Below are 24462 nucleotides of genomic sequence, written 5' to 3'. Positions count from 1 at the left end.
TGATGTGCCCTAATAAGACTGTACCACTATTTTCTTTGTTTATTGTTATGCAATCTTCCCCCGTGTATCCTTTTCCTTCCACCCAGCCAAGGTCGATAATCGTGTGGCTTGCTGTAGTCTGTGGCTGAAGGACGTGCATCAGGCCGATCTTGTACCAGTGACCTGCACGTTAATCAATGCTATTCACAATTAGCATTTAAGGAAATTAACTTGGGACCTTCTTTAGGGACAAGACCGCATTAAAACACTTACTATCTCTATTTCCATATATAACCAGTTACATTGAGATACTAACCAACTCAATGAGTTCAGAACAATCCCCACTTTCCGCTCTACAGACACACCACTTGGAGGAGGTACCGCAAGTCACCCATACAGCGGGCGAAACAAAGACCGTTTTTGATATAGCGAGCGAGTTGGAGAAACAGTTGAATGACTTGGTATGTCACAATTGTCTTCCATTAGGAAAACGTACTAACCAATTATAGTTGGTACGGGTCGAAGAATCAGACCTAGAGATAAAGGGCAAGCGTACGTATACTGTTTCTTGGAGTTGGGCCATATACTAACTGGACTTAGTTGATTCGATTCAGCATAGATTAAATGCCCTCGAATCCAAATTCAAACTGACGTAGGAGACCCCTCAGCATTTTCCACAACCTTCACCACTCCCAACCAAATACGTCTTCCCCTATGCAGCAACAGACGGAATCACAAAATTTGCTCCACCACAGCTCCACCCTTACGCAAATTTAACGGTTAGCATCTGACCGTTCTACTAAGCTACTTACTATTACCACTTGTACTATTAATTAACCAATACAATCGAATTTACCCGTATAATTATCTTGTAGTCTCCACCGAAAATGTAACTGTCCAGCTCACCAACCCGTACACATCCTGCATTCAACTATACGGTAGATTTTCGCTAGATGAGGATTAAGAGGCTAACGGTTGTGCACTGCCAATTTTCTTTTACATTTGTCAATCATCGTCTCTGATAAGTCCATCCTCCACCACAGATCCAAGTAAACTGCTGTCATAGCCATCCATAAACCAACTGAACAGACATGGCCTCAGCTAAAAAATCCAAGAATCAGCTCAGACGTGAAAGAGCAAAGCAGAAGAAGACAGAAGCGCCAAAGCAAGCCACACCAGAGCCACAACCTGATACGGCAGCTGGAGAAGCTGACGCAGCGGACTTTCTTGAATCCTCGCTTAAGCACGAAATTGACAGCTATATTAAAACCCACCCCAATGTGGAGTACATAGAGGACGCGCGTGTCAGGAAGGTCTTGGATAACGACCCTAATTTCCAGGAATTTAAACTGATTTTCGAAAAATTTCGTTCTCCCCTAGAAGAACCGGAGGTTGAAGAAGAAGTACGGTCAGCAGTTAACGGGGTTTCGGAAATCATCTACTCTTCGGACGAAGAAGCAGAGGTCACAAAGACGGAGACGTCGAAGCGCCAGAAGCGCCTCCGAAACAAGATGTCGCTTGCTGAATTGAAGGCCCACGCAAAATACCCCAACCAGGTGGAGTGGTATGATGTGGATGCCCCAGATCCAGAGCTCCTCGTGAGCTTGAAGACACAAAAGAACGTGGTTCCGGTGCCACTGCACTGGCAGCTCAGAAAGGACTATCTCTCATCCAAGAAGGGAGTCGAAAAGCCGCCCTTTAGGCTCCCGTCTTTTATCCTCGATACCGGAATCGCAGATATGCGCAACACGGGAGCGGAGGATACGGCCGCAACATTGAAGCAGAAGACAAGGGAACGGGTCCAGCCCAAGATGGGTAAACTAGACATCGACTACAACAAGCTATACAATGCGTTCTTCAAGTTCCAGCAGAAACCGCCGTTGTCTCTGTTTGGGGAAGTGTTTTTCGAAGGGAAGAACCATGAGACGAGCGACTTGGCGCAGTACAGACCAGGTCATTATTCCTCCGAGTTGCGAGCGGCCTTGGGAATGTCATCACAGCTGAATGCCTTACCCCCATGGATCATGACCATGGTGGCCATGGGTACTCCTCCGGCTTATCCCTATATGCGGCTCCCAGTTGTCCAGCCGAACGGGGACCTTGTGTATGCGGAAGAGCCTGGGATCAAGACCATGATGAACGATGTGACTAATGTTGAAAAACAGCCGTGGGGTGTTGTCCAGGTGGATATCGAACCGGAAGTCGTGCCTGAAATCGTAAGCGAAGAGTTGAAGGCTGAAGAAGAGGCCAGCCCTGTCAGGGTGGATACTGGTATCCCCATCACCGAGTTTGGCGGTCTCGCGAAGAAGCGGTCAGTGGAGGAGGCCTTTGACGAGGAGACAGCCAACGAGCCTCCGAGAAAATTGTACCAGGTATTGGAGCAGCAGAACACAGCTACTAAGAACGGGCTATCCGATGCCCGTTATGTCTTACCAGGGTCGGAGGAGAAACCAAAAAAGAGTGTGAAATCTGCCCCAATGCCAGAAGTGAAGAAGGATAAGTTCAGGTTTTAGATCAGCTTTAATGATTGAGGGCGGAGAGAAGAAGCTGTAGGGTTGAGGCATAGGACAGTACTGAAGTTTATAAGCTGTAGCACGGGGGATTACCAATATTTTGGTAGTGGTTACAGAGGTATGTTCTCGTGCGGGTAGGGTAATTGTCTAAGGGACTGGGAGGAGTATAGAAAAGTATTCAATTTCAGCTTTGGAATGTTTTGTGTATAGCGGGATTTTTTACCTAATTCTTTTTTTACTGTATTCGACAATTATACGTTACATGGAGATGAAATTATCACTTTCAACTGCATGTTTGAAGTCTCTAGTATTAAGTTTCGATCAATCTCTAATCTACGAATTTACGTAAGCGTGACACAATATCGCTGTATATAGAACTATAAATGTCCGATAATACCTGAGTTTCATAAGATTAGATGGATAATCGCAAATTACTGAATTCAAACGTGAGAGTATTTGGCATGCCCTAGAGACTTTTCGCCTGGTACCTCCAGACTTGTCCTTTATGCAGGACTACTCATCACATCGCAGAAACAATTTTTTTTTCATGCCTGAAACTCTCTGAACTGTCCAACTCTTCTGAAACGCTTCTCTTCAGAAACATTCATCCGAGGGGTCCCTTCCATTTAATACGGCCACTTATTCAATAGACCCCGTAATGATACCCAAAACTGATCCGGATGCTAATTCTCGCCCGCGGAAGAAGGCGCGTGTGGAGGATATGCCCGTGGTGAAATCATCCAAGACTCTTAAGAGAAAGGCAGAACCCAGGACCCCAGACGCGGCCGAAAATACGGAAATGGGTCTCACTCGGATCTTGAAGATTGAACATACGGTGCGGAAATTGCAGGATACATTAAAAAACTTGATCAGCGAGGCGCCCACTGCGACGGAGCTCGCACGATACGTGCAAGGCCACGGTGGTGAGGACGAGGTGCTCATCACGCTTGCGCGCAATAACACCGTGAAATTAGCGGCGAGCTTAAAGACTATGCATGACGAGGGGAAATTGAACTTGTTTGACCGTATCATCACGTTTGATGATGCTAGCCAGGTCCGCGCGGTGGAAGGTGAGGCGGTACCGGAGTTGCACGCTGAGCTGGCTGCATGTGTGCCGACTCTCGCCGCCGTAATGGAATTTGACAGTGTATCGGGACTCCCACCTATCCCACCGATCCACGACCAGCATTTGCGCGCGCGCGTCTTTATGCACAAGTCGGTGGTGAGCGCGCGCGGATACCTTTCGAAAGAGGAGATGCTCGCGACGCACAACGAACGATTGGAGTTCCTTGGCGATTCCGTCATGAACAACGTCATTACCATTCTCATCTACGAGCGCTTTCCGTACATGAATGAGGGTGACATGTCTAAGCTCAGAACACTGCTTATCTGTAATGAAACGTTAACTAAGTGGGCGCTCGACTATGGGCTCGACAAGGAGTTGAAGATCAACATTCCCGATGCGACGCTCCGGTCCGGGAAAATGAAGATCTTTGCAGATATTTTCGAGGCATACATCGGTGCGCTCGCGCTCCAAGAAAACTATGATACCACTGTCATCAAGCGCTGGCTCTCACAATTGGCCGACGACGCGCTTGCACAGAAGCAGGACACTATCCAGAGCGTCGAAAAAGTCGACACCAGCTCTAAGGGGGAGTTGTATGCCTTGATTGGGTCGGCCAAGAACCCCCCAGAGTACATTGCCACGACCACTGGTGATGGCTACCGAACGCCGTTTGTGGTGGAGTGCCGCGTACAAGGCGACTTGTTGGGTAGAGGTGAAGGAAACAATATGAAGGATGCGGGCTTCCGCGCAGCGCTGAGTGCGTTGCGCAACAAGCCAATGATCGAGAAGTGGAGTTTGATTCGGCGCCAGACGCCACGCGCGGAGACAGGCATTTCCGACGAGCGTATAGCCAAGACCTTGCCACGACCGGTCAATGTTCTGGGAGCGAGTGGTTTTCCGGGGGTGGTCTCTTCCCCGGCTGGGAATAAGAGTCTGTTGTTGCCTCCGCGGAAGACGGCCTCATTGTTGCCTCCACGGAAGATTGCGGTTGCACCCGTCGCCTCCATCCTGGCTACAAAACCCCCAGGTACTACCAAGATGACAGCTCCATCCTCGACTGAAACTCAAGCCCCAGTCACACAGACATCAAGGGAGACTTCCACTGGGTTTGACTCTAGTGTCGACACGAAGCTTCCCATCGTTACGTCCTCGGATGAAAAAGTACCGTGCATCTACCGCGAACGTCTCTATGCGCTCTTGGGCAAGAATAGGATCGGTTCGAACTACGAAATTGTCGCTATCAACGAGGGGTTTAAGGCTGACTTGTATGTTAAGGGGATGTTGGTTGCTTCGTCGCTCGACATCAGTAAGAAGAAAGCTGGCCACAGGGCTGCCAAGGCGTTTTTAGACGCCTTAAAGAGCGATGCAAAGCTCGCCGCCAGTGTGGGGATCGTCGAGAAGTGAGGTGTAATGAATTAGGCATTTTTATTAGACTAGGAAAGTAGTTTTCTACGTAGCGCAACGAGATTGTGTGGCTGAAGCAGTCGTAAAGATAAGCTTCCGAAACTCGCCGTTTGTCGACGAAATGCGCTTAATGACCAAACACATGCCAATTTAATGGTATATGTCATAGAAATGTTGGAGATTATTTTTCCAGTATCAAAAGCATGGCCCAATAGAAATATATCCCAAGAAAGCGAAAACATGAAGAGAATAGTTAATAGTGCACATGCTTAGAAAAGTAGTTTGTTAGATTATACTTGGCACCTCTTAACGGTTCTGGGGGCTCGCCACTATGTACACCTTAGCTGCACACTTAACGTGCGTGAGTGGCATGCTTTTCTTTGCCCTCATTCACAGTATACACAAAAATCGATTAATACTCTGAGGTATACCTATAACAGAGATACACCATACGGTTAAATGAAACCGAAATATATATTAAATCAAAAAGGACTAGCCAAACCTATGCGCCTGAGATACTTGCTTCAGATGAAGCCAGTGCTCGTAACCAAAACATGCAGCTATTTAGAGTATCAGCCCATTCGGAGGCAAGCGCCGCCTTCTACTTTTGACCACCTCCTACCATACAATGTCTGCTGATCCACAGTTGCGGCCGTACTACGACGCCGATTCGTTCAATGCGGGATACTCGGTGATTTACAAGCCTGGTTTTGGTGTTATCGATACCGATGCCAATCGATCCATCTCGTCTACGCTTTCCACAACCGCCAAAGGTGGCACCGTTTCCGAGTTCGTGCTGAAGGCTGTCCATAATGCTAACTCTTCGCGCTTAGCTACATCCCAGGTGGGTATTGGCCTCAAGAAGCATGCGCATCTTGGGACCAAGAACGTGTACTCGGACTTGGAGTTCCTGGAGTACTTTGAGATCCAGAACATCAACGACCTCGCGCGCAAGCTCTTGAACAGTTTTGCCAAGAACTACATGCGCGTGTTGACATCGCAGCCGTTTGAAATCTGCCGGTTACTTCTTCAGCTCGGGGCTTTTGACCACAAGAAGTCGGTGACGTCGCTCTACGTATCACAAACAGCGACTGATGACGAGAACTCAGACGATGAGGAAATCAACTACTTTTTGGCACCAGGCGACGAAACTCCCACGAGACTGCGCGCAAGAAGACCTTCACGGGTAGAAAGGCGTGAAGTTTCTATGACTCCCACGCCAATGACCCCTACAGGTGCCTCCACTACCACACCTGGCTCCCCACTAGTCCCTACCAACCTCAACCACATCAACCCGCTTACCCACACAACTGTGGACATTATTTCCTCGCTCTTCGCAAAGGAAGGTATGAAGGGCTTGTGGCGCGGAGTCAATGCGTCGTTCATCTACACAACCCTTTCATCGACCATCGAGGCGTGGATCACCGGAGTGTGTTCGCCGTTCCTCCAGATCCCCGACCCGTACTTTTTGCAGATCACTGACTCGCCCGACCCGATGAAGTCCTTGCTTTTGAGCGTGGTAGCCGCGGTCTTGACTGGCCTCATTCTCGCGCCATTGGACTTGATTCGCACCCGGCTTATCATTACATCCACCCAGACCAGGATGCGCAGCATCCGTGAGATGATCAGTGGTTTGAAGCACTACTACGTGCCGCTTCCGTTGATGGTGCCGACTGCGTTGTTGTCTGTCGTGGGCACGGTGTTCCGTAAGGCCACACCGTTTGTGTTGTTCACTAAATGCAACATCGACGCGTACTCCTCGCCCGTGGCGTTCTCCACCATGAATTTGTTTGCCAGCATCTCCGAGTTGGTCATCAAGTTGCCTCTTGAGACCGTTTTGCGTAACCTCCAAGCAAGCTACTTGCTTGGGTCAGAGAACTTCCACCCATCCCTCGCCACTGACTCCGAGGATTTGGTCGTTAACTACAAGCCGAGACCGTTTTGGGAGATCGGGGTCAGGAACTTCTTCAATGGTTGGAGGGTCGGCGTGTTGAATGTTGTCGGGACCTGGGGGTTGGACATCTTGCGCAGCACCAATGACCAACGCGAGGAGAAGCTATAGCAGCTTCTCATGACTTATGATTTTAAGTTTTAGTATTTAATACGATCTTATATACCATTCTGCGAGTATTTGTTTTTCGAATGTCTTTTAGCATTGATAGTCTTGTGGTTGCTTTTCTTGCCAGTATTAAATTGATTTTTCCATACTCGTAGAAGAGTACAGTATCGATTATGTTTCTTTATTTTTTTTTAATGACAATTGAATGCTCACTATCGTTTTATGTTTATACGATATCGTATACCCGCAACCAGGTTCCTTTTTACTTTGTAGTGGAATACACGCAAGTATCGTGTGGTTAGAACCTGACGATACCGGTAACGGGAAAATAGGAATCGGTGAATGCTACTCTACTGTCTCTATAAACTGAGAGGATCTTAACCTAAGACTTAGATACCCTTAAATCGAAAATCTTCATGTCTAGGCCTGGTGGGTATGGACGACAACATATAAAATTACGGGCCCTCTCCTGATTAGAATGCGTTTTGAGAATAAAACAATCATACACGAGCCAATAGCTGTCTGCTATAAAATATAAACATATATTGATCTGATTTGGGCGTATTTTTGAGTACCTATTTCTTCTGAACCCAATACCTTTGCTTTCCAGCTATTGTCACTAATGGTTATCCCAAATAGCTCCATGTATAATACTGAGAATAATTTTCATACTTTGAGTCGCTGGCTACTCTGTCTTGGCTTTCAATTCCTCATGCTTCTGGAGGAGAAACTCGCCGAGAAACTTCAACGGCTCCTCGGGCTGCTCCTCACCACACCTCCGCATGCCCTCCAAGAGATGCGGCGTCAAGTTTGCGTTCAACCACTTGCGCACAGACGAGCCGCCCACCACTTCTACCGTACTGAGGTCGCTTGGGAGCTTGATCTTTTTGCGGGGCTGGCTCGAGCTCGACGTGTCCACACTGGAGGTGGTCAATTGTTGTGGAATCGGCGTGGCCGTGCGAGACTGTTCGAGCTTCGGCGGCAAAGTGCTCACCGGTTCGGCCGGAGTCACTTCCTTGATCTTCACGTCGGCTTCAGGGGACCAACTGACACCCTCAGGTTCGATAGAGGCCAAAGTGGGCGTTTTTTCCGGCGTAGTACTCATTGTGGTGTGGTAAAGACAGATATGGCCTTATGTGTGTTTGTTTGACCTGCACTGAAATATGGAAAGGCCGCAGCGTAGACCCGTGACCGCGAATAGACATCTGTACAGTAACTGTGAAGACTCCATAGACAGATGACCAAGAATGCCATTTAACAAATAGCTATCCGTCTTCCCACACACAATATGGACCCTTTTAACGAAGTGCAGCTGGACGCTCAATCTCAGTTAACACACTTATCCAAGTTTATCAAGGCAGCTAGCGCGGTCGACAGGAATGTCGCCATCGACTTTGACAACCATGTGTCGGAGCTACAGGAAACATTGGTGGATCTCAACGAGTCGATTGAGATAGCTGCCAAGAACCCCACCGACTTTGGCCTCACACAGAAGAAAATTAACGAGAGATTGAAAATCGTGCACACGTTAGAGGCGCAGTTTGTGCTGTTAAAAGACGAATGGGCCGATAAGGTGGCGCCCAAGCGGAAGATCCAACAGCAGCCCGTCACTTCCATGAATAACAGAATCTCCCAGGAAGCCAATCCGTTTATGAGATTCGATGAGTTCGAGTCGAACAAGGCACAGGGTGATAGTAGCGTTTACACAGGGTTCCAGGAACAGGAGCTTATACAAGAGCAGGACGAACAGCTTGACTCTGTGTTTTCCACCATGCAATCTTTGAACCAGCAGGCCCGGACCATGGGTGAGGAGTTAGCGGAGCAGGGTGTAATGCTCGAGGACTTGGAAGAAAATATGGACCGCGTAGGTAACAAGTTGAGCCGCGGGATGAAGCGTATCGATCACTTTATGGAGAAGAACCGCGAGCGTGCCACCGACTGTTGCATTATTTTATTAGCCGTGGCGTTGACCGTGTTGCTTGTGCTACTCGTGGTGGTGTAGGTATGGAGGTCGATATGTGGCTGGTTGAAGGTATATCACTTGGAGAAGAAGTTGATCACTAGAGCTTACTATCCAGTTCAGTAGAACCATTCAAACCGGCTATATTCTGGAGGAAAGCACAAATGTTTGTTAGTGCTTGCACATGTATACTAATTTCCTTGAGATATATATAATCTATATCGTTAGAGGATGAGGATGCCATATATGTGCTAGAGGCAGATGAGCTACAGTGTGACACACGAATCTCCAACAATGACCATTAGAATTGACGCAGAGCGTATCATACGGGAAATTCCAGATCTAATCAATAATTAATATCGTTTCCAATATGGTTGGTTAAAATCCAATTTTCTGCGCGCATACTACACCGACGAGGTACCGAGAAGCGGTGTGTAGATCTGAATCCATCGCTGTTCTTCTCCAAGGCCTCCGCTACGCCCGTAGGTTATAAATTTAGGACTAACACAATATAAACGAATCAAAACAGCTATTTACGAGACTCTAGCCCTGATGCCCCCGGTTGCCATTACATCAGCCAACCGTTAAATCATTCTACTATATTGACGAGCTTGCGACGATAGAGTAGGACTATTGTGCATCCTTCTCGGGTAATAAACAAATCCTTGTGTATAGAGCCATATATTATAGCCTCAGACCTAGCGGTAGCAACCAGCACAAGGGTACACTGATAGGGTCTGGCGTGGTCAGGGCCAGTAAAATTATATGGAATCTCGAGTCTTCGCACGTAGTTTGGGATCGACTAACTAATAGAGTAATACAGATACGGTAGATTGAATTTGATCCTAGAACTGGTAAATCCAAAGCTAGGAAAAACAGTAAACTGCTGGCCTGTTTATATTTTCTTGGAAAGATCCTCTAATATGGATGGTGAGACCCCTTTCTGTTATGCCTACCCTTATGTTGTGGTGGGCAAATTCACTTAAGACGTGTGTTTAAAGTGAGCTCAAGGTCTAATGTGGATGATGTGCCGATAACACGCTGTTTTGACACAAATCATACGACTATGCACCTTCACCCGTGCATGCCTGATATTATTGGCGCTGGGAGCGTTACGTCAGAGAATCCCCAGGCAGCAAGGGTACTTATGTCTGCAAACATGAACGCACGTGGACATATGTCATAGGCTACGACGCTTATCCGCACATGTTGCTTATAAGTTTTTGCCGCATAAACGCGGATGTAAGGGGAATTTCTTTTTTCGCTCCACGGGTAAGCACCAAATTCAGGTCTGAGAACGTGTTGCCAGATGCGGTAGTTGACAAATCCAGCGACAGGAACAGACCACTTTGAAGCTCAAAAAATTTAACACCTCCAGCGTCAATACCTGATAAGAGTGGCCTAACCTTCGTGCTAACGCCAAATATTCATACGAACTAACCGTTCTAGTTCCAGTAGACTGCCTGTTCAACGATCCATACGTTCCCCAACGCCAATTTAGTGTGGAACACTAACCTTCGTGACCACGGACCCCAAGTAACGAAAAAGAGTCGTTATCAGCTTCACCTGAAACAACCACACGGGCGACATACGGGTGATTATCGATTTCACTTCGTGCTTGTACTAGATCTCCTACTTTTTCATTACAACGTTCCATATATGACTTCTGAGTACTTGCAATTTTCGTCCATCCCCTCCGGCGCCCATAAAGGCAAGCATCACATAATCATTGTGGGTGCTGGGATAATTGGAGTATGCACAGCGTACTACCTAACCCGGCATCCAGCGTTTGACCCCGCAACGCATCACATCACAATCATTGAGAGCAAGAGAGTCGCAGGTGGGGCCTCCGGAAAGGCTGGGGGCTTGCTAGCCCTTTGGGCATTTCCGCAGCAGATCGTGCCTATGTCCTTCCAGTTGCATCAAGAACTAAGCTCTGAGTATAACGGCGAGGAAGAGTGGGCTTACAGACGTTTGACGACCGTTAGCATCGAGGGCAACATAGAGAAGGAGTTGAAGGACAACGATTCACTCGACGACTCAGACGCTTCGAGCATATTGAGCAGTCACAAGCTGGAAGATGAGATGGCCGCAAATGGCCACACCTCCGATGCCACCACCGTTGCCAGCAACGAAAACATAGACAGTGTTGACCCTTACGGCTGCAAGGATGCCACGAAACCAACCGACCGGCCATCCAAGATCAAGGTGGTGCAGAAGAATTCAATCAAAAATGAACACTTCTCGCTCACCCATGGCGAGTTGCCAAACAACCTCAAGTGGATCAAGCCGGGGATCATCCGCGACTGGTCCTACCTTGGTGACATGGATTCCACCGCGCAGGTACATCCGTACAAATTCACCAACTTTATCTTGAAGAAAGCCATGGAGGTGGGTGGTGTGGAGTTAGTGCTCGGGAAGGTGAATGAGATCTTGTATGATGAAGAAACCGGCGCCACCAACGGTGTCTCGTATGACGTTTCGTCTGTGAAAACGCAGGCGAAGGAGACGACCGTGCCAATAGAACTCCATGGCAACCAGATAGTGTTATCAGTTGGCCCATGGACCTCCAAAATCCTCCCTGACTGCCCGATTTCCGGTTTGAGAGCTCATTCTATCACCATTGCTCCCGATCGGGGCCAGGTCTCGCCCTACGCAATCTTCACCGAATTAGCGATTGGCCAGGATCAGTACATCTCACCCGAGATCTACGCCCGCAAGGACGAGGTGTACGTGTGTGGTGAAGGCGACACCTTGGTGGACGTGCCGGAGACGACTGACGACGTGGAGGTGGTCAAGGAGAAGTGTGACATTTTGTTTGAGTATGTGGGGACCCTTTCCCCAAACTTGCAAAATGGCAGAATCTTGAAGAGACAGGCGTGTTACTTACCGGTGTTGGATGTTCCGTCATCCTCCGGCCCGTTGATTGGTGAGACAAACGTTGAAAATTTGTTCTTGGCGTCTGGTCATTCGTGCTGGGGCATCAACAACGCTCCGGGAACGGGTAAGATCATGGCGGAGTTATTGTTGGACGGCGTGGTGGAGTGTGCCGATATTTCGGCCTTGGACCCGTCTCTCTTTTTTGATGCCAGTGTGCTTAACTTTACTGCATGAAGGTCACCCTAACATCCATGGAACCCCCTTATGACTCATGACCCCTGCCTATCTTCCGCGGGCCGAAGCTGACCACCAGATACCTGCTTGAGACGGATACTGCACTAAAGCCAATCTTGCCCCATGGAGCGCTGTAATTCCAGCTGAAATCTACAAACTGAAAATAAAAATATAATTTCATTCTATTGCCTTCGGTAAGTCCTCATCCCCATGTAATATGGTGACTGAAGGCCATATTCCTCTGATAAGTATCGTTTTACTCCACTCGGATGTTTTTTTTTTTTTTTTTTTTTTTTGCACCAAGTCAGTTTCGAAAGCCAGAGGAGTTGAGGATAGTGCCCTCAGACCGATACGGTGGCGCCTGGAGTCTCCCAAGAATTTCTAGGACCATGGAGTTCTTGGAATTTTACAAAGGTGGGCCTTATGTAAATAATGATCGGAGAAACCGTTATAGTCGGAAATTGTGGATGGCTTGGACATCAACTAGACTAACTACAAAACTTTCCCTAGACGAAGGGGCCAATAATCCCCACCGTTAACTTCAATAACTATGTAGATCTGAAATATTTCGGCCAATACCGTATTTTTATATATTTCGCAGCCACCTAACCGTTGAGCTCTTAACTGAATTTTCACCCCACTCAGGTACAATTTAATTGAAATAGACGCGAAATATAAATAAGCGCAAGCTCGTTCGCCGTCAAATCTTTGCCCCAGACTCTTGGACCGCTAAACGACAATTCGTTCATTACTAAATATACAGATGCTGATACACATAAATAAACACACGAATAAATGTGCCTTTTAACACCATGCGTCCGAAACCACCAGGCAACAGAGAATTTCCATTCTCACAGCCTCCAGCTTGCCTCGGTTACGCCGCCGCACATAAATCTTCAAACAAAGTGGTTCTCGACTGCAATTCAGCCGCATCCACATGCGTCTGCTTAACCACCTGGAATGCACCAGTACCAATGGTCATCGTCTGCCCCAAGATAATACACTCAGACACACCTTCGACGGCATCGGTCTTCATATAGAATGACGCATCGAACAAATGGTCAGTGGTCTTTTCGAATGATGCCAACTGCAAGACCGAGTCTCTCATCTTGGACAATCCGAAGCGGGTAATCCCCAAGACCTCACCTTTGTAGGTCATGACATCGCCTAGCAACTGGATGTGGCGCGGATCGACACTCATCCCGTGCTTGGACATGGTATAATCAATTTCGCCCACGATCGAAGATCTCGCGGCCTCGATCCCCAATACCTCGAACACTTCGAGCACGTGGTTTGTGCTGGTCTTGGTCCCGACCACACCGTCTGTGCACATGACGTCCTTTAAGCCGTACCCTTCGACCAACAACTCTTTTTTCCCGTCGTCACGGATGTTGATGACCGCGCGCGCGATGTCGGACAACCCCTTGACGACGATCTTTGGTAATGCACGACGCAACTGTTGCATGCGGAAAAACAAGGAGTTGGTGACGGGCTTGTCGACAGTTCCCTTGGCCTCCGCGAGCTCTACCATGATGTTAATCTTGTCGCTGCCGTAGACCAACACGTCGGAGCTGTAGATCTTCAATTTTGGCGCTTTGACAATTGCCTTGGCGATGTCATCAATGGTCAACTCTAACTGCAACTTTTCGATGGTCTCCAAGTCCACGCGCACCTGGAGATATGACTGGTTGTCCTTGTACACGTCCTGGATGTAGAACGTAACGTCTTCTAACAATGTCTTCTCGACCCTCCCCTTGACGACACGTGCCGCTCTCTCGTCGTCATCATTAACTAAAACAGCGTTGATGATTGGCGTGGAGATGGATTTCGATGCGTTGATGATCTCCTTGATACGTGGCACACCGAGTGTGACATTCATCGACGCCACACCGGCAAAATGGAAAGTCTTCAAGGTCATCTGGGTACCTGGTTCACCAATAGACTGCGCACCAATGGCACCTACGGCAGTACCTGGCTCAACTCTCGCCTTGTGATACTTGTATATGCAGAATTCGAGGAACTTCTTGACAGTCGCGGCGGAAATTTTCGACACCTGGTTGATAATCGCGAGCGCCTCGGGGTTTTCTGTCAGAATCGGCACTCTCGGCGCATCCAAGAGTGTCGGTAACCCGTGCTTGTGTCTGATACCCCCGAGACGAGTTGCTTTCAGGTGTAAGAAGTCACGAATAGACTGGTAGAAATTTCTCTCGGCATCATCCTGGTCCACAAACTCAATGTCGTCCAAGTGCTCCTCCGGCACGCGGTGTCCGAGGTTGTCCAACCTCACAAGTTTGTCCTCCATCGGACGGAGGATCAGGTCTACCAACGCGTCGATGGCATATGGGGTCAAGCACTCATCCCTATGCGTGTATGTGAGGTTGTACGCATGATCCCATTGGCGGACAAAGTTGACTGGCTTGGCGTCACCCTCCATATCGAACGGATCCAAGCCATCCCCACCGTACTTGAACTGGACGATACCATTGCTCGAGTTTCTCACCGTGGCATCGTACTGCGACGACAAATCCTCCAAGGATTTCATCAAACGACGCGACATGTACCCGGTCTCAGCGGTCTTGACGGCCGTATCAACCAACCCTTCTCTCCCGGAAATGGCGTGGAAAAGAAACTCCGGCGGCGTTAACCCGGAGTAGAATGAGTTGCGCACAAAACCCTTAGACTGCGGCGTCTTGGATTTCTTGGCGAAATGCGGTAAGGACCTGTCTTGAAATCCGTCGGGCACACGGCTACCAGCAATAATCTGCTGCCCGACGACGGCCACCATTTGCGAGACATTCAAGGTGGACCCCTTGGACCCACAGGTGGCCATTATGAGCGGCGCATTGGACGGCGCAAGCTCGCGCACACACACCTCACCGACCTCTTCTCTGACCTTGGATAGTAATCCACCGATCTTGGCTTCCAAGGTCTGTTCCTCGTTACAGCCCGGCTGGGTCTCCAATTTACCCTGCTTGTACAAGCCAATCAACTCGTCACACTTGGCGTACGCCTCCTCGACCATGCTCTCCTTCATCTTCTTTAATTCGGTACCAGGAGTGACGTCGTTGATACCGATGGAAAAACCACGGTTCCCAAGGTACCTGGCACACATTTTGGCCATTCTGTTCATCGCCATCGCTGCGTCATCCGGACCATAATCTCTAAGAATCGTGTAAAACACCGAGTGCTTCTTACCGTCACCCAAAACGGACTTGTCCATTACACCACTCAAAATCTGGGAGCCGCGGATGACCACGAACCCGTCGTTGGGGGACATCTCGTTGGGGAAGCCCTTGAGCGGCGGAACAAACGTTTTGTTCTTCGCATCTAAGTTGATCACCACGTTCGACGCACGGTTCGGTTTGATTAGGAGCGAGAAGACTTGTTTCCCAGTCCAGAGAAACTGCGGCTTGATGATGGCCGGCGGCGGGATGTCGAACTGCGTGTTTGCATCCGACATCATCGAGAGGATCTGCGACAAAGAGGCACGGTCAAAGAAGGTATCCTTGTGGGAGATCAAGTAGGACCCGGTGATGAAATCTTGAGTAGCCGCAATGATCGGCTCTCCCGACTTCGGGGTCAACAAGTTATTCTTGACTCCCATCAAATTGATGGCCTCAGCTCTGGCTTCCTCCGTCTGCGGTACGTGTAAGTTCATCTCATCACCATCGAAATCGGCGTTGTACGGCGTGCATACACACTCGTTCAAGCGAAATGTTCTCCACGGGCGGATCTTGGCATAGTGCGACAAAATGGACAATCTGTGTAGCGATGGTTGGCGGTTAAATAACACAATGTCACCGTCCTCGATGTGTCTCTCGACGACGTCACCAATCAGGAGGTTGCGCGCTAACTTGGCCTTGTCACCAAAGCGGAGGTTACGCTTCGCTTCTTCGTCCTTCTTCATCAAGTAGTTAGCCCCGGGATGGACGTCCGGTCCGTTGAGAATCAAGCCTTGTAGCTTTTTGCGATTGTAGCGGGTGCATCTCTCTGGGTAGGTTAAGACCTTGGCCACTCTGTCTGGGACGGCAACCTCATCAATACGCAAGTTTGGGTCGGGGGAAATGACGGTGCGGCCCGAGAAATCCACACGCTTACCCGACAAGTTCCCTCTGAAACGCCCCTGCTTCCCCTTTAACCTCTGGCAGAGGCCCCGGATCGGCTTGGCATACTTTGCAGACGCGGATGCACCGGGAAGCAACGCGGCGGAAGCAGCATCCGAGTTAATGTACATTGCCACGGACAACTGGAGGTAGTCCCACTGTTCCATCAACTGGTTAATAGAGATCCCCTTTTCGATACCCGCCTTGATCAAGGAAGAGGTCCACACAATTTCTGTTAATTTGACAGTCAAGTCATCTTCATTGGACGATGGAGAATCCACCATCACCACTGACGGCCTGATACACACCGGGGGCGCCGGGAGGTATCTCCAGATATACATCTCGGGTCTTCCGCCACGAGAGGCGTCGATCCCAAGTAACTCGCAGTCAGATGCGGCAATCTGCTTGAAAAGGTTTAACACCTTAAGCGGATTCAAGTCATCCATACACTTTTTGGTGAATTTCACGAGATCTGGGTTAGTGTCATTAATGCGCTGGAAATCCGCATCCCACTCGCCCTTCTCGGAAACAGACTTCTTACCGATCCATCTGAACGTGTCATGGAGAATCTTCAAGGATGCGGCACCGTTCCCGGCAGCGGCTTTCTTCACCACACCGTTGAGGTTGTGGCATTTCAAGCAGCGTCTCTGCTTCTTGCATTGCTCCAACACCTTCTTCAAGATCTTCATGCGTCTCAAGTTGTCAAGGTTCGGTCTTCTCAAGTCAGCGAGAAACTGGCGCTTCGCCTCGTCATCGAGAAGCACCGAGGAGCACGTCTTACAGATCGTTTGCAACACCTGGATGATCAGTTTGAAGTACCCGACGTGAAACACCGGCAACGCCAAGCGCACATGCCCGAAGTGGCCATGACACGTGGCAAGAACCCCAGAACAGGTGGTGCACTCGGCTGAACTAGATGAAACACCCATCTTCTTGTCAATTGCCCCACCGGCCTTGGGGGTTCTGCCGTTCTCCAAGTCGTAGAGGTCGCGAGTAGAGATCTCCACCTCCGACTGCGCAACAATATCAGCCGCAGATAACGCGCCAAACTCAATACCCTTGATACATTTGGGAGCAATGTCCACGACAAGTTCCTTCATAGGGGAGTAGGTTGATGGGTTCGGAGGCCTTTTGATCTGGTTTTGCTAATTCTTTTTTTTTAGTAGCCAGACTGCAGGAAAATTTGATGGGCGGCGCACGACGCAGAGCATTTGTGCAGGCGATATGTTAAAGCGAGTGTGGACTGTCAAGAACAGGTGCTGTCTTCAAGCAACGCGGGCGGGGAGCGTGTTACAGCGGATTGAATTTCTGGAGGTACTAGAAAAATGAGTTATTTGAAGCTTGAAATACTACCTGGTTTTACTTTCATCGACCGGTGAGTCAATCATAGTCCACTAATAACCTTTAGTGCTATATCAGCCATGACAAGTTCTATGATTACGATTCATTGTATAGAAGTTTGAAAAAAGCAAAATATAAAACCAATGAGTGTAAGAAGTGAAAATAAAGAGAAACTAACCTATTAACTGAGAAGATTAGCGCCTCTACATCGAAATTTAAGGAAAGAACGAATCAAGGTAAGACTCATTCATGTATGCGGCATGCGGAACTAGAGAGGAGAAGAAGAAAGAGAGGAGTGGGGAAGGTGCAAAGATATTTGAAAAGGAAAATCAACTATCGTCAAACGTAGATGATGGAGTCGTTTGACCAAATACATCTGCACTTTTGGGGATGAAAATCCCACAGTAGACACCTGAGTGATAAGATCGACTTCGCGTGCTAATGGTTTAGCGATATTTCTCAGATGCAGATTACGTGCCTCTGAAGACTGTACTCACGTGATAAACTCTTTGGATACAGGACCTGAATTGGAACGGCGACATATCTCAGTATGGTCAGTGGCAACAGGCACTCTTTCCGCTATCATACCAGTCACAAATATATCAACAATGGCTGAATTACAAGATCAATATAAAGCTTTGGAAGAAGACGATGAATTCGAGGATTTTCCGGTGGACAACTGGGATGATGAACAGACCATCTCCAAGGACCAGCAGAACCAGTTGTGGAACGAAGACTGGGACGATGACGACAACCACGACGACTTTTCCCAAAAATTAAAGTATGTAACGAACAAGAACCTAGCAAATCCATGGTACTAACATTCAACAGGGCTGAATTACAAAAAGCTGAGAAGCCAGCTAAATAAGTGCAAGTTGTGTACTGGCTGTGTACTATATTCTGGTTGAGGGCATCGTTAGCATTCGGAGGAAGCCAGTCCTCTCTGCCCCAAGGCATTACGCTGGTGGCCTTATATACTCTGTACCTGAATAGTTTTTTCTGTCATTTGTCTTTGTAAGTTCTGACCATTTCAAGTCTATGTATCAGGTAGGACAGCCATGGTTCCGTTCTCAGAATGGCTCCATAGCGGTCAGATATGTCTGGAAATATGTTACAATCGTCGAAAGAGTAGACAAAAAAAGTGGCACTATCTACTCCGATATCTCACGTAGATTAGATCTTTAAGTCTAGCCTTTACTATCTCGGAGTACAGGAAAAGCCGCTATGCATAACCAGCTTGGATAAATAATTTCACTATTTAAGTCCTAAACCGTGATCCATTGCATATCAGTATTAGCGATAGTTGAAGTTGCTAATTTACGCTATACACACATCGTGGAAATATCTCGACGAGGTCAGAGCGGGTGAGGAGAAGTCCCAGCATCAGGGATCATTACAAGCAACATACTTTTGCACTACATTTTTTGATTATTCATCTGTTACTGACTGGCTCTCATACCCCACTGAATATTCGTAGCATGCAGCAGGTCTTTGCAGACAACGCGCTGGTTCCTCTCTTCAGACTCATTATTATCCTTCTCTCATTCTTCTCTACTTCTTAGCCCTTCCTAGAGGGTACACCTACGCTTATGTCAAAGATGTGATACTCACTATTATGGTATATTATACAATATCTAAAGGAGACCTTCTCTCAGTTCCCACCGCTTCTTTAGGCGTAGAAACTGACCGACTTGGACTTTCTGGCTTGAACCTCGCTGATGGCCTCGACAAAATCCTCATGCTTGATGATGCTCTTACCATTTCTCAAGGCGATCATTCCGGCTTCAACGGTGACGGCCTTCAACTGCGCACCGTTAAACTCGTCCGTGGACCTGGATAATTCCTTCCAGTTGATTGAATTGTCGCAGGTCAACTTTCTGGAGTGGATCTTCAAAATCGACTCTCTGGACTCCTCGGTGGGCAAGGGGAACTCGATCTTTCTATCCAAACGCCCGGATCTTAACAACGCTGGATCCAACACGTCCACACGGTTGGTTGCGGCCAACACTTTGACACGGTCGTCGGAGCCGAACCCGTCCAATTGGTTTAACAACTCTAACATGGTTCTCTGGACCTCTCTGTCACCGCTCTTTTCCGAATCAAAACGCTTGGTCCCAATAGCATCTAATTCATCGATAAAGATGATGGTCGGCGCCTTTTCCTTTGCCAAAGCAAATGCATCGCGCACCAACTTCGCACCGTCACCAATAAACATCTGTACCAACTGAGGCGCTGCCAACTTCAAGAACGTTGCATTAGACTGCGCGGCACATGCACGCGCCAACAACGTCTTTCCCGTACCCGGTGGGCCGTACATCAAGGCCCCCTTAGGCGCCTTAATCCCCAAGTTCTTGAACTTCTCAGACTGAGTCATTGGGAGAACTACCGCCTCGATTAACTCCTCAATCTGTTTGTCCAACCCACCAATGTCAGAATACGTCTCGGTAGGTTTTTCATCCACTTCCATGGCCTTAACTCTGGAGTCGTACTCGGACGGAAGCGTGTCCAACACAAGGTAGGAGTCTTTATTGACGCCGATCAAGTCGCCTGGCTTCAAGCTTTCGGGTTCGACCAACCCAATGAGCGGTAAAAACACGGTTTGTCTGGTGGATGTCTTGATGACGGCCGATTTGCCGCTTCTTGTGGCGTCAAGGTCGATATTGGCGCCCTGCTCCGTCGCCTCCTTCTCCGTCTCTAGGTCGAGCAACTCGACAATGTTGCCCACAAGGTATGGCAACTGCTTGTTATTATCGATCTTCTCCCTGTTGTCTTTGATTTTTTCGTTCATGGTCACCTTCTCGTGGTTCAATCTTTGGTACTCCGACCGCATCACCTTGATCTCGTTCTCCAACAATTTGCTTCGGTTTACGATGTCATTGGTTGCGGACTGTAAGATTTCTTGGTCTATTTCTTGTTCTTGCTCGAGCACGAGTTCTTCTAAGGTGGACATGGCGATGGGGTATGGGGGTGGGGGTACAACTTCTTGCCACCACTTTACTTTTAAGCGCCGAGATTCAAATAGAGAGATGGGCAAGGCACGACCCACATTGGAGGTCGGAGAGACTATGCAGGATATGCTGGTGCCGTTTATCTGCCATTGGGACTGGGCTCTAAGGGGAAAAATTGAAACTTATGACAAGTAGCTAGGATTAGGCTATCAATGCTGATGTCGTAGATTTGGGGGACGAAAATAGACTCAGGAGAGCGGAATCTATCGCATTTAGACTGTTTTTATTGTAGAGGCTCTCGATCCAAATAAGAAAACCAATATCAGGCTTATCATCTCCAATTCATTTGTGGTGTTACTTCATTTGCATGGGATTAAGAGAGCTGAAAGGTAATTGGAGAAATACCCTCTGTAACCCGGTATCTTGTCAAAAAAAAAAAAACAAAACCATTACGTGTGTTCCATTAAAAATCCCAGTACAACGCGCACGGACCAGGAGAGTCGAGTAACATGCCGCGTGAACACCATTATCAACGCAGCTGGAAAGAACCACCCCTAAATCTGATAAAGAAAGTTTCATCTATCAAACTCAGACTAGTCCGAGAAATGCATGATAGAGCTCTCACTTTCATCCTAAATTGACGTGATGCAACATATGCACATCTTCATAAACAGTACGTACATTTTACATTAGTAAAAGATTATGTAGTTAGATCTTGGTCTCAACTCAGGTAGGACCGGACTTGCACCAGGCCCCAGTCCGACATTGATCTCGGTTTTGTCTCAGTGTCAATTAGCCCCTCGTCAAAAGCTCATAGCTATTCTCTTTTGCTCTCTTCTCAAAGGCCCCCCGCAACCGACTCCACAATCCTGCCTGCACCCTGAGCCCCGAGATCGGGTCCTCCAAGTCCTTAAACTCCTCCATCTCCTTCGCAGTTCCCTCCTCAATCACCGGGGGTTGCCACTTCTTTAAGAGCAACGAAGAAATCACAACGCTCACAGAGGAGAGAGCCATCGCCGCGGCCGCACCCATAGGTGGCAACGTGACACCCCATTTCAAAAAGAACCCCATCGCGACGGGCAACATCACACAGTTGTAAACGACAGCCCAGAGGAAGTTCAAGCGAATTCGATTAAACGTCGCACGTGCTATAGACAACGCCGCAGGGATGCCCAGAAGTACGTCACCATGGGTGATCAAAACCACGTCCGCGGCATCGACAGCGATGTCAGTCCCGGAAGAAATAGAGATCCCAATATCCGCGGTGACCAACGCAGGCGCGTCGTTGATGCCGTCGCCTACGAACGCGACATTTGCACCAACGGTTGCCTGGAGGTCGCTGATAAACAGTGCCTTGCCTTGCGGCGAAACCTCGGCGAAAACGTTTGGTGCGGGGATCCCAACAAGATGGGCAATGCGGAGCGCGCTCTTGCGATTGTCACCGGTGATCATAGCCACGCGGAATCCGGACGCCTTGAGGTATCGAATGACGTCCGCGGAATCCTCCTTGACACTGTCTATGAGCTCGACATAGCCCGCATAGTGGCGATTCACGATCATGTACGCACGTGTGGCAGTTTCGTGCGCGACAATCTCCCTGAGCGCATCGGACGAAAGCTTGGGGCGAACAGAGTCAAGAAGGCGCGAACTGCCGATCTGCACGTCGTACGCCTGGTCATGCAACATAACGCTGGCCTTGATCCCTATGCCCAATACTGTCTCGACATTTTTCATCGTGCACTTGTCAAACACATCGTCATCGCCCATCTGGAGATGCTCTTTTGCCGCCGTCATAAGTGCGCGACCAACCGGATGTTCACTGGAGCTCTCCAACGCACCGTACATGTACCACCAATCGGTCTCAGCAAGCTTCTCGAGGCTGGCAGCGAAGCGGTAGTTGCCCACTTGGAATTTGCCCGTGGTGAGTGTCCCGGTCTTGTCAAAGATCACTGTGTTGATACCCTGAACCTTCTCGAGCACGCTACCGCCCTTGATGAGGATCCCATGCGCCGCACCCACGCCCGTGCCCACCATCACTGCGGTGGGAGCCGCAAGCCCGAGCGCGCACGGACACGCAACCACTACGACGGAAATTGCCAAGCGCAAGCACGAGAAGAAGCGGCCGTTGGGCGCGTTCACTCCAAACATATATGCCATCGTCTCGGGCGCTACAACGTCATGCGTATACGCATACCACGTCCAGTACGCGAGTGTAAGAACCGCCAAACAGAGAACCATCGGTACAAATCGCCCGGCAATGTAGTCCGCGTACTTCTGCACTGGCGCCTTGGTCGTCTGCGCATTCTTGACCAACTCCACGATTTGGTTAAGCTGGGTTTTGTTACCGCTGGCCGTCACGCGCATGTGGAGGAGGTGCGGACCATTGACCGCGCCTGCAATGAGCTGTGCACCGTACTTCTTGACCACTGGGAGGGACTCACCGGTGAGGAGTGACTCATCGACCTCGGATTCGCCAAATACGACTACACCGTCCGCAGGAATTTTGGAACCGGGGAGGACGATGGCGATGTCAGAGAGCTGGATGAGGCCGATGGGGATTTCGCGGGTGCGAAAATTTGAGAATTCCATCCTGTCGGGCTGCTCCGGCCCACTAGGAGCGGAGATGATCTCGGAGGCAGCCTCACCCGAGGAATCACCCAGGAAATTTCCTGAGGCCTCGCCGTTTCCTAGTTTGACGTCATCAATAAGGGAATTGCCCAGGAGGCTTTGCCTTGGGCTCTGGACCGCATTCTCTCCTAGCGTGAGAAGCTGCGAATTGTATCCGACAGCATCCTCCACAATCGTGCACGTGCCTGGCTGCAAAGAAAGAAGCTGGGATAGCACCGTGGACGTTTCGCCCTTGGCCATGGTCTCCAAGAGTTTACCAATGGAAATGAAAAAAAAGAGCATGGCGGACGTGGAGAAGAGCACCATTGGTGGAGTTTGGCTTTGTTTGGCCCAGCTCACCGCTGTGGAAAAGAGCGAAAACGCATAGGAAATCGTTGTAGATATCACCACAAGGAGGTCCATTGTCGCCAGGCCGTGCTTTAAACCCTTGTAGGCGCTCATGTAGTATTTGCGGCCAAGCACAAACTGGATAATTGTCGTGAGCACGAACTCCACTACCGTCTCGAGGTAAAGCCCGGGGACAAGCTGCAAATTGAGGTTGAGACCAAGTATGTGCATCACGTTGTCGAGGAAAAATACCGGGAGTCCCATGAGGCCGAGCTTCCAGCACATGGCCTTCCAGAACTGGATATCCTTAATCTTCAGGAGAAGTGACACCTGCGCCGAATTGTCAAGCGAGGAGGAAAGAGTCGCCTTGAAGCCTGCGTCAGCGATAGCATCCACAATGTTTCTCGCTCCGATAACGGCCTCGTCGTAGACAATGGCTGCCTCCTCTGTGGCAAGCGAAACGGCAATGGATTTGATCCCGGCGAGCGCCGCAACAACAGACTCAACCGATGACGTGCAGCTGGCACACGTCATGCCAAAGACCTTGAGGCTAAGGTCCTTCTCGGTGTGGAAAAGATCGGGTGATACTGTGTGCGAACGGGAGTGCTTATCCGAGACGACTAACCTTGTCTCATAGCCGCAATCACTGATGGCCGCGGCGAGGGTCTGCATCAAGACACTGCTGCCGTGCTGTATTACTGCAGTACTTGCCAAGAGTGACACGTTTGCAGTGATGACGCCCTCCGTTGCCTCGAGCCGTGTCGTGAGCGCGGAAACACATGCGCCACACGTCATGCCCTCGACCGTGAATGTCGATTCGTGCACGTCTTCGTCTTTGGTCTCGACGATATCGCAGTCGAAGCCGCAGTCTTCAATAGCCTCTTTGATCTGGTTGGCTGTGAGTGGCAGAGTGTACTTGACGGTGCCAGTTTCTGTAATCAATGAGATGGAGGCCTCTTTGACGCTGGGGATCGATTCGAGTGTGGATGTGATGGAGGCAACACATGCACCGCATGTCAT

General features: G+C 49.1%; 11 protein-coding genes across 11 annotated transcripts; 7 read left to right on the top strand and 4 right to left on the bottom strand.

Annotated features, from left to right (window-relative positions):
• Positions 1-226: 226 nt before the first annotated feature.
• Positions 227-839, top strand: BABINDRAFT_162889 (uncharacterized protein; the record flags this gene model as incomplete). The annotated part of the gene is made up of 3 exons (XM_019129602.1): positions 227-440; positions 489-531; positions 580-839. Coding segments are annotated over exons 1-3 (232 nt in total), but the record flags the coding sequence as incomplete, so codon positions are not given.
• A 153-nt stretch (positions 840-992) lies between these two features.
• On the top strand, positions 993-2760 carry BABINDRAFT_162887 (U2 snRNP complex subunit). The gene has a single exon (XM_019129601.1). It carries the CDS (start codon positions 1071-1073, stop codon positions 2490-2492), a length of 1422 nt encoding a protein of 473 aa, XP_018983551.1. The 5' UTR covers positions 993-1070; the 3' UTR covers positions 2493-2760.
• Positions 2761-3076: 316 nt separating this feature from the next.
• Positions 3077-5206, top strand: BABINDRAFT_162886 (uncharacterized protein). The gene has a single exon (XM_019129600.1). The coding sequence runs from the start codon at positions 3151-3153 to the stop codon at positions 4960-4962; it is 1812 nt and encodes a 603-aa protein (XP_018983550.1). The 5' UTR covers positions 3077-3150; the 3' UTR covers positions 4963-5206.
• Positions 5207-5590: 384 nt separating this feature from the next.
• On the top strand, positions 5591-7024 carry BABINDRAFT_29555 (uncharacterized protein; the record flags this gene model as incomplete). Its single annotated transcript, XM_019131452.2, has 2 exons — positions 5591-6158; positions 6231-7024. 2 exons carry the CDS (start codon positions 5591-5593, stop codon positions 7022-7024), a joined length of 1362 nt encoding a protein of 453 aa, XP_018983549.1.
• A 523-nt stretch (positions 7025-7547) lies between these two features.
• Positions 7548-8340, bottom strand: SDC1 (Sdc1p). Its single transcript, XM_019129599.1, has one exon. It carries the CDS (start codon positions 8124-8126, stop codon positions 7707-7709), a length of 420 nt encoding a protein of 139 aa, XP_018983548.1. The 5' UTR covers positions 8127-8340; the 3' UTR covers positions 7548-7706.
• BABINDRAFT_168408 (uncharacterized protein) lies at positions 8310-9023 on the top strand (the record flags this gene model as incomplete). The annotated part of the gene is made up of 1 exon (XM_019130588.1): positions 8310-9023. The coding sequence occupies one exon, from the start codon at positions 8310-8312 to the stop codon at positions 9021-9023; it is 714 nt and encodes a 237-aa protein (XP_018983547.1).
• A 1193-nt stretch (positions 9024-10216) lies between these two features.
• BABINDRAFT_162884 (uncharacterized protein) lies at positions 10217-12391 on the top strand. Its single transcript, XM_019129598.1, has one exon. It carries the CDS (start codon positions 10641-10643, stop codon positions 12093-12095), a length of 1455 nt encoding a protein of 484 aa, XP_018983546.1. The 5' UTR covers positions 10217-10640; the 3' UTR covers positions 12096-12391.
• A 260-nt stretch (positions 12392-12651) lies between these two features.
• Positions 12652-17320, bottom strand: BABINDRAFT_65579 (DNA-directed RNA polymerase III core subunit). The gene has a single exon (XM_019132456.1). It carries the CDS (start codon positions 17296-17298, stop codon positions 12970-12972), a length of 4329 nt encoding a protein of 1442 aa, XP_018983545.1. The 5' UTR covers positions 17299-17320; the 3' UTR covers positions 12652-12969.
• Positions 17321-18146: 826 nt separating this feature from the next.
• BABINDRAFT_162882 (proteasome regulatory particle lid subunit) lies at positions 18147-18434 on the top strand (the record flags this gene model as incomplete). The annotated part of the gene is made up of 1 exon (XM_019129597.1): positions 18147-18434. A coding segment is annotated over one exon (214 nt), but the record flags the coding sequence as incomplete, so codon positions are not given.
• Positions 18435-19138: 704 nt separating this feature from the next.
• Positions 19139-20935, bottom strand: RPT5 (proteasome regulatory particle base subunit). The gene has a single exon (XM_019129596.1). The coding sequence runs from the start codon at positions 20487-20489 to the stop codon at positions 19209-19211; it is 1281 nt and encodes a 426-aa protein (XP_018983543.1). The 5' UTR covers positions 20490-20935; the 3' UTR covers positions 19139-19208.
• Positions 20936-21279: 344 nt separating this feature from the next.
• Positions 21280-24462, bottom strand: BABINDRAFT_162879 (heavy metal translocating P-type ATPase; the record flags this gene model as incomplete). Its single annotated transcript, XM_019129595.1, has 1 exon — positions 21280-24462. The coding sequence occupies one exon, from the start codon at positions 24460-24462 to the stop codon at positions 21280-21282; it is 3183 nt and encodes a 1060-aa protein (XP_018983542.1).

This window comes from Babjeviella inositovora (genome assembly GCF_001661335.1).
Source record: "Babjeviella inositovora NRRL Y-12698 unplaced genomic scaffold BABINscaffold_11, whole genome shotgun sequence".
Lineage (NCBI taxonomy): Eukaryota > Fungi > Ascomycota > Pichiomycetes > Serinales > Babjeviella > Babjeviella inositovora.
The sequence above is the reverse complement of the archived record's forward strand: the minus strand, read 5'-3'. Positions and strand labels throughout refer to the sequence as shown.

What these genes read in the sequence shown, in the direction of transcription:
- BABINDRAFT_162887 (XM_019129601.1), top strand. Translation starts at nt 1,071, where the DNA reads ATGGCCTCAGCTAAAAAATCCAAGAATCAGCTCAGACGTGAAAGAGCA.
- BABINDRAFT_162886 (XM_019129600.1), top strand. Translation starts at nt 3,151, where the DNA reads ATGATACCCAAAACTGATCCGGATGCTAATTCTCGCCCGCGGAAGAAG.
- SDC1 (XM_019129599.1), bottom strand. Translation starts at nt 8,126, where the DNA reads ATGAGTACTACGCCGGAAAAAACGCCCACTTTGGCCTCTATCGAACCT.
- BABINDRAFT_162884 (XM_019129598.1), top strand. Translation starts at nt 10,641, where the DNA reads ATGACTTCTGAGTACTTGCAATTTTCGTCCATCCCCTCCGGCGCCCAT.
- BABINDRAFT_65579 (XM_019132456.1), bottom strand. Translation starts at nt 17,298, where the DNA reads ATGAAGGAACTTGTCGTGGACATTGCTCCCAAATGTATCAAGGGTATT.
- RPT5 (XM_019129596.1), bottom strand. Translation starts at nt 20,489, where the DNA reads ATGTCCACCTTAGAAGAACTCGTGCTCGAGCAAGAACAAGAAATAGAC.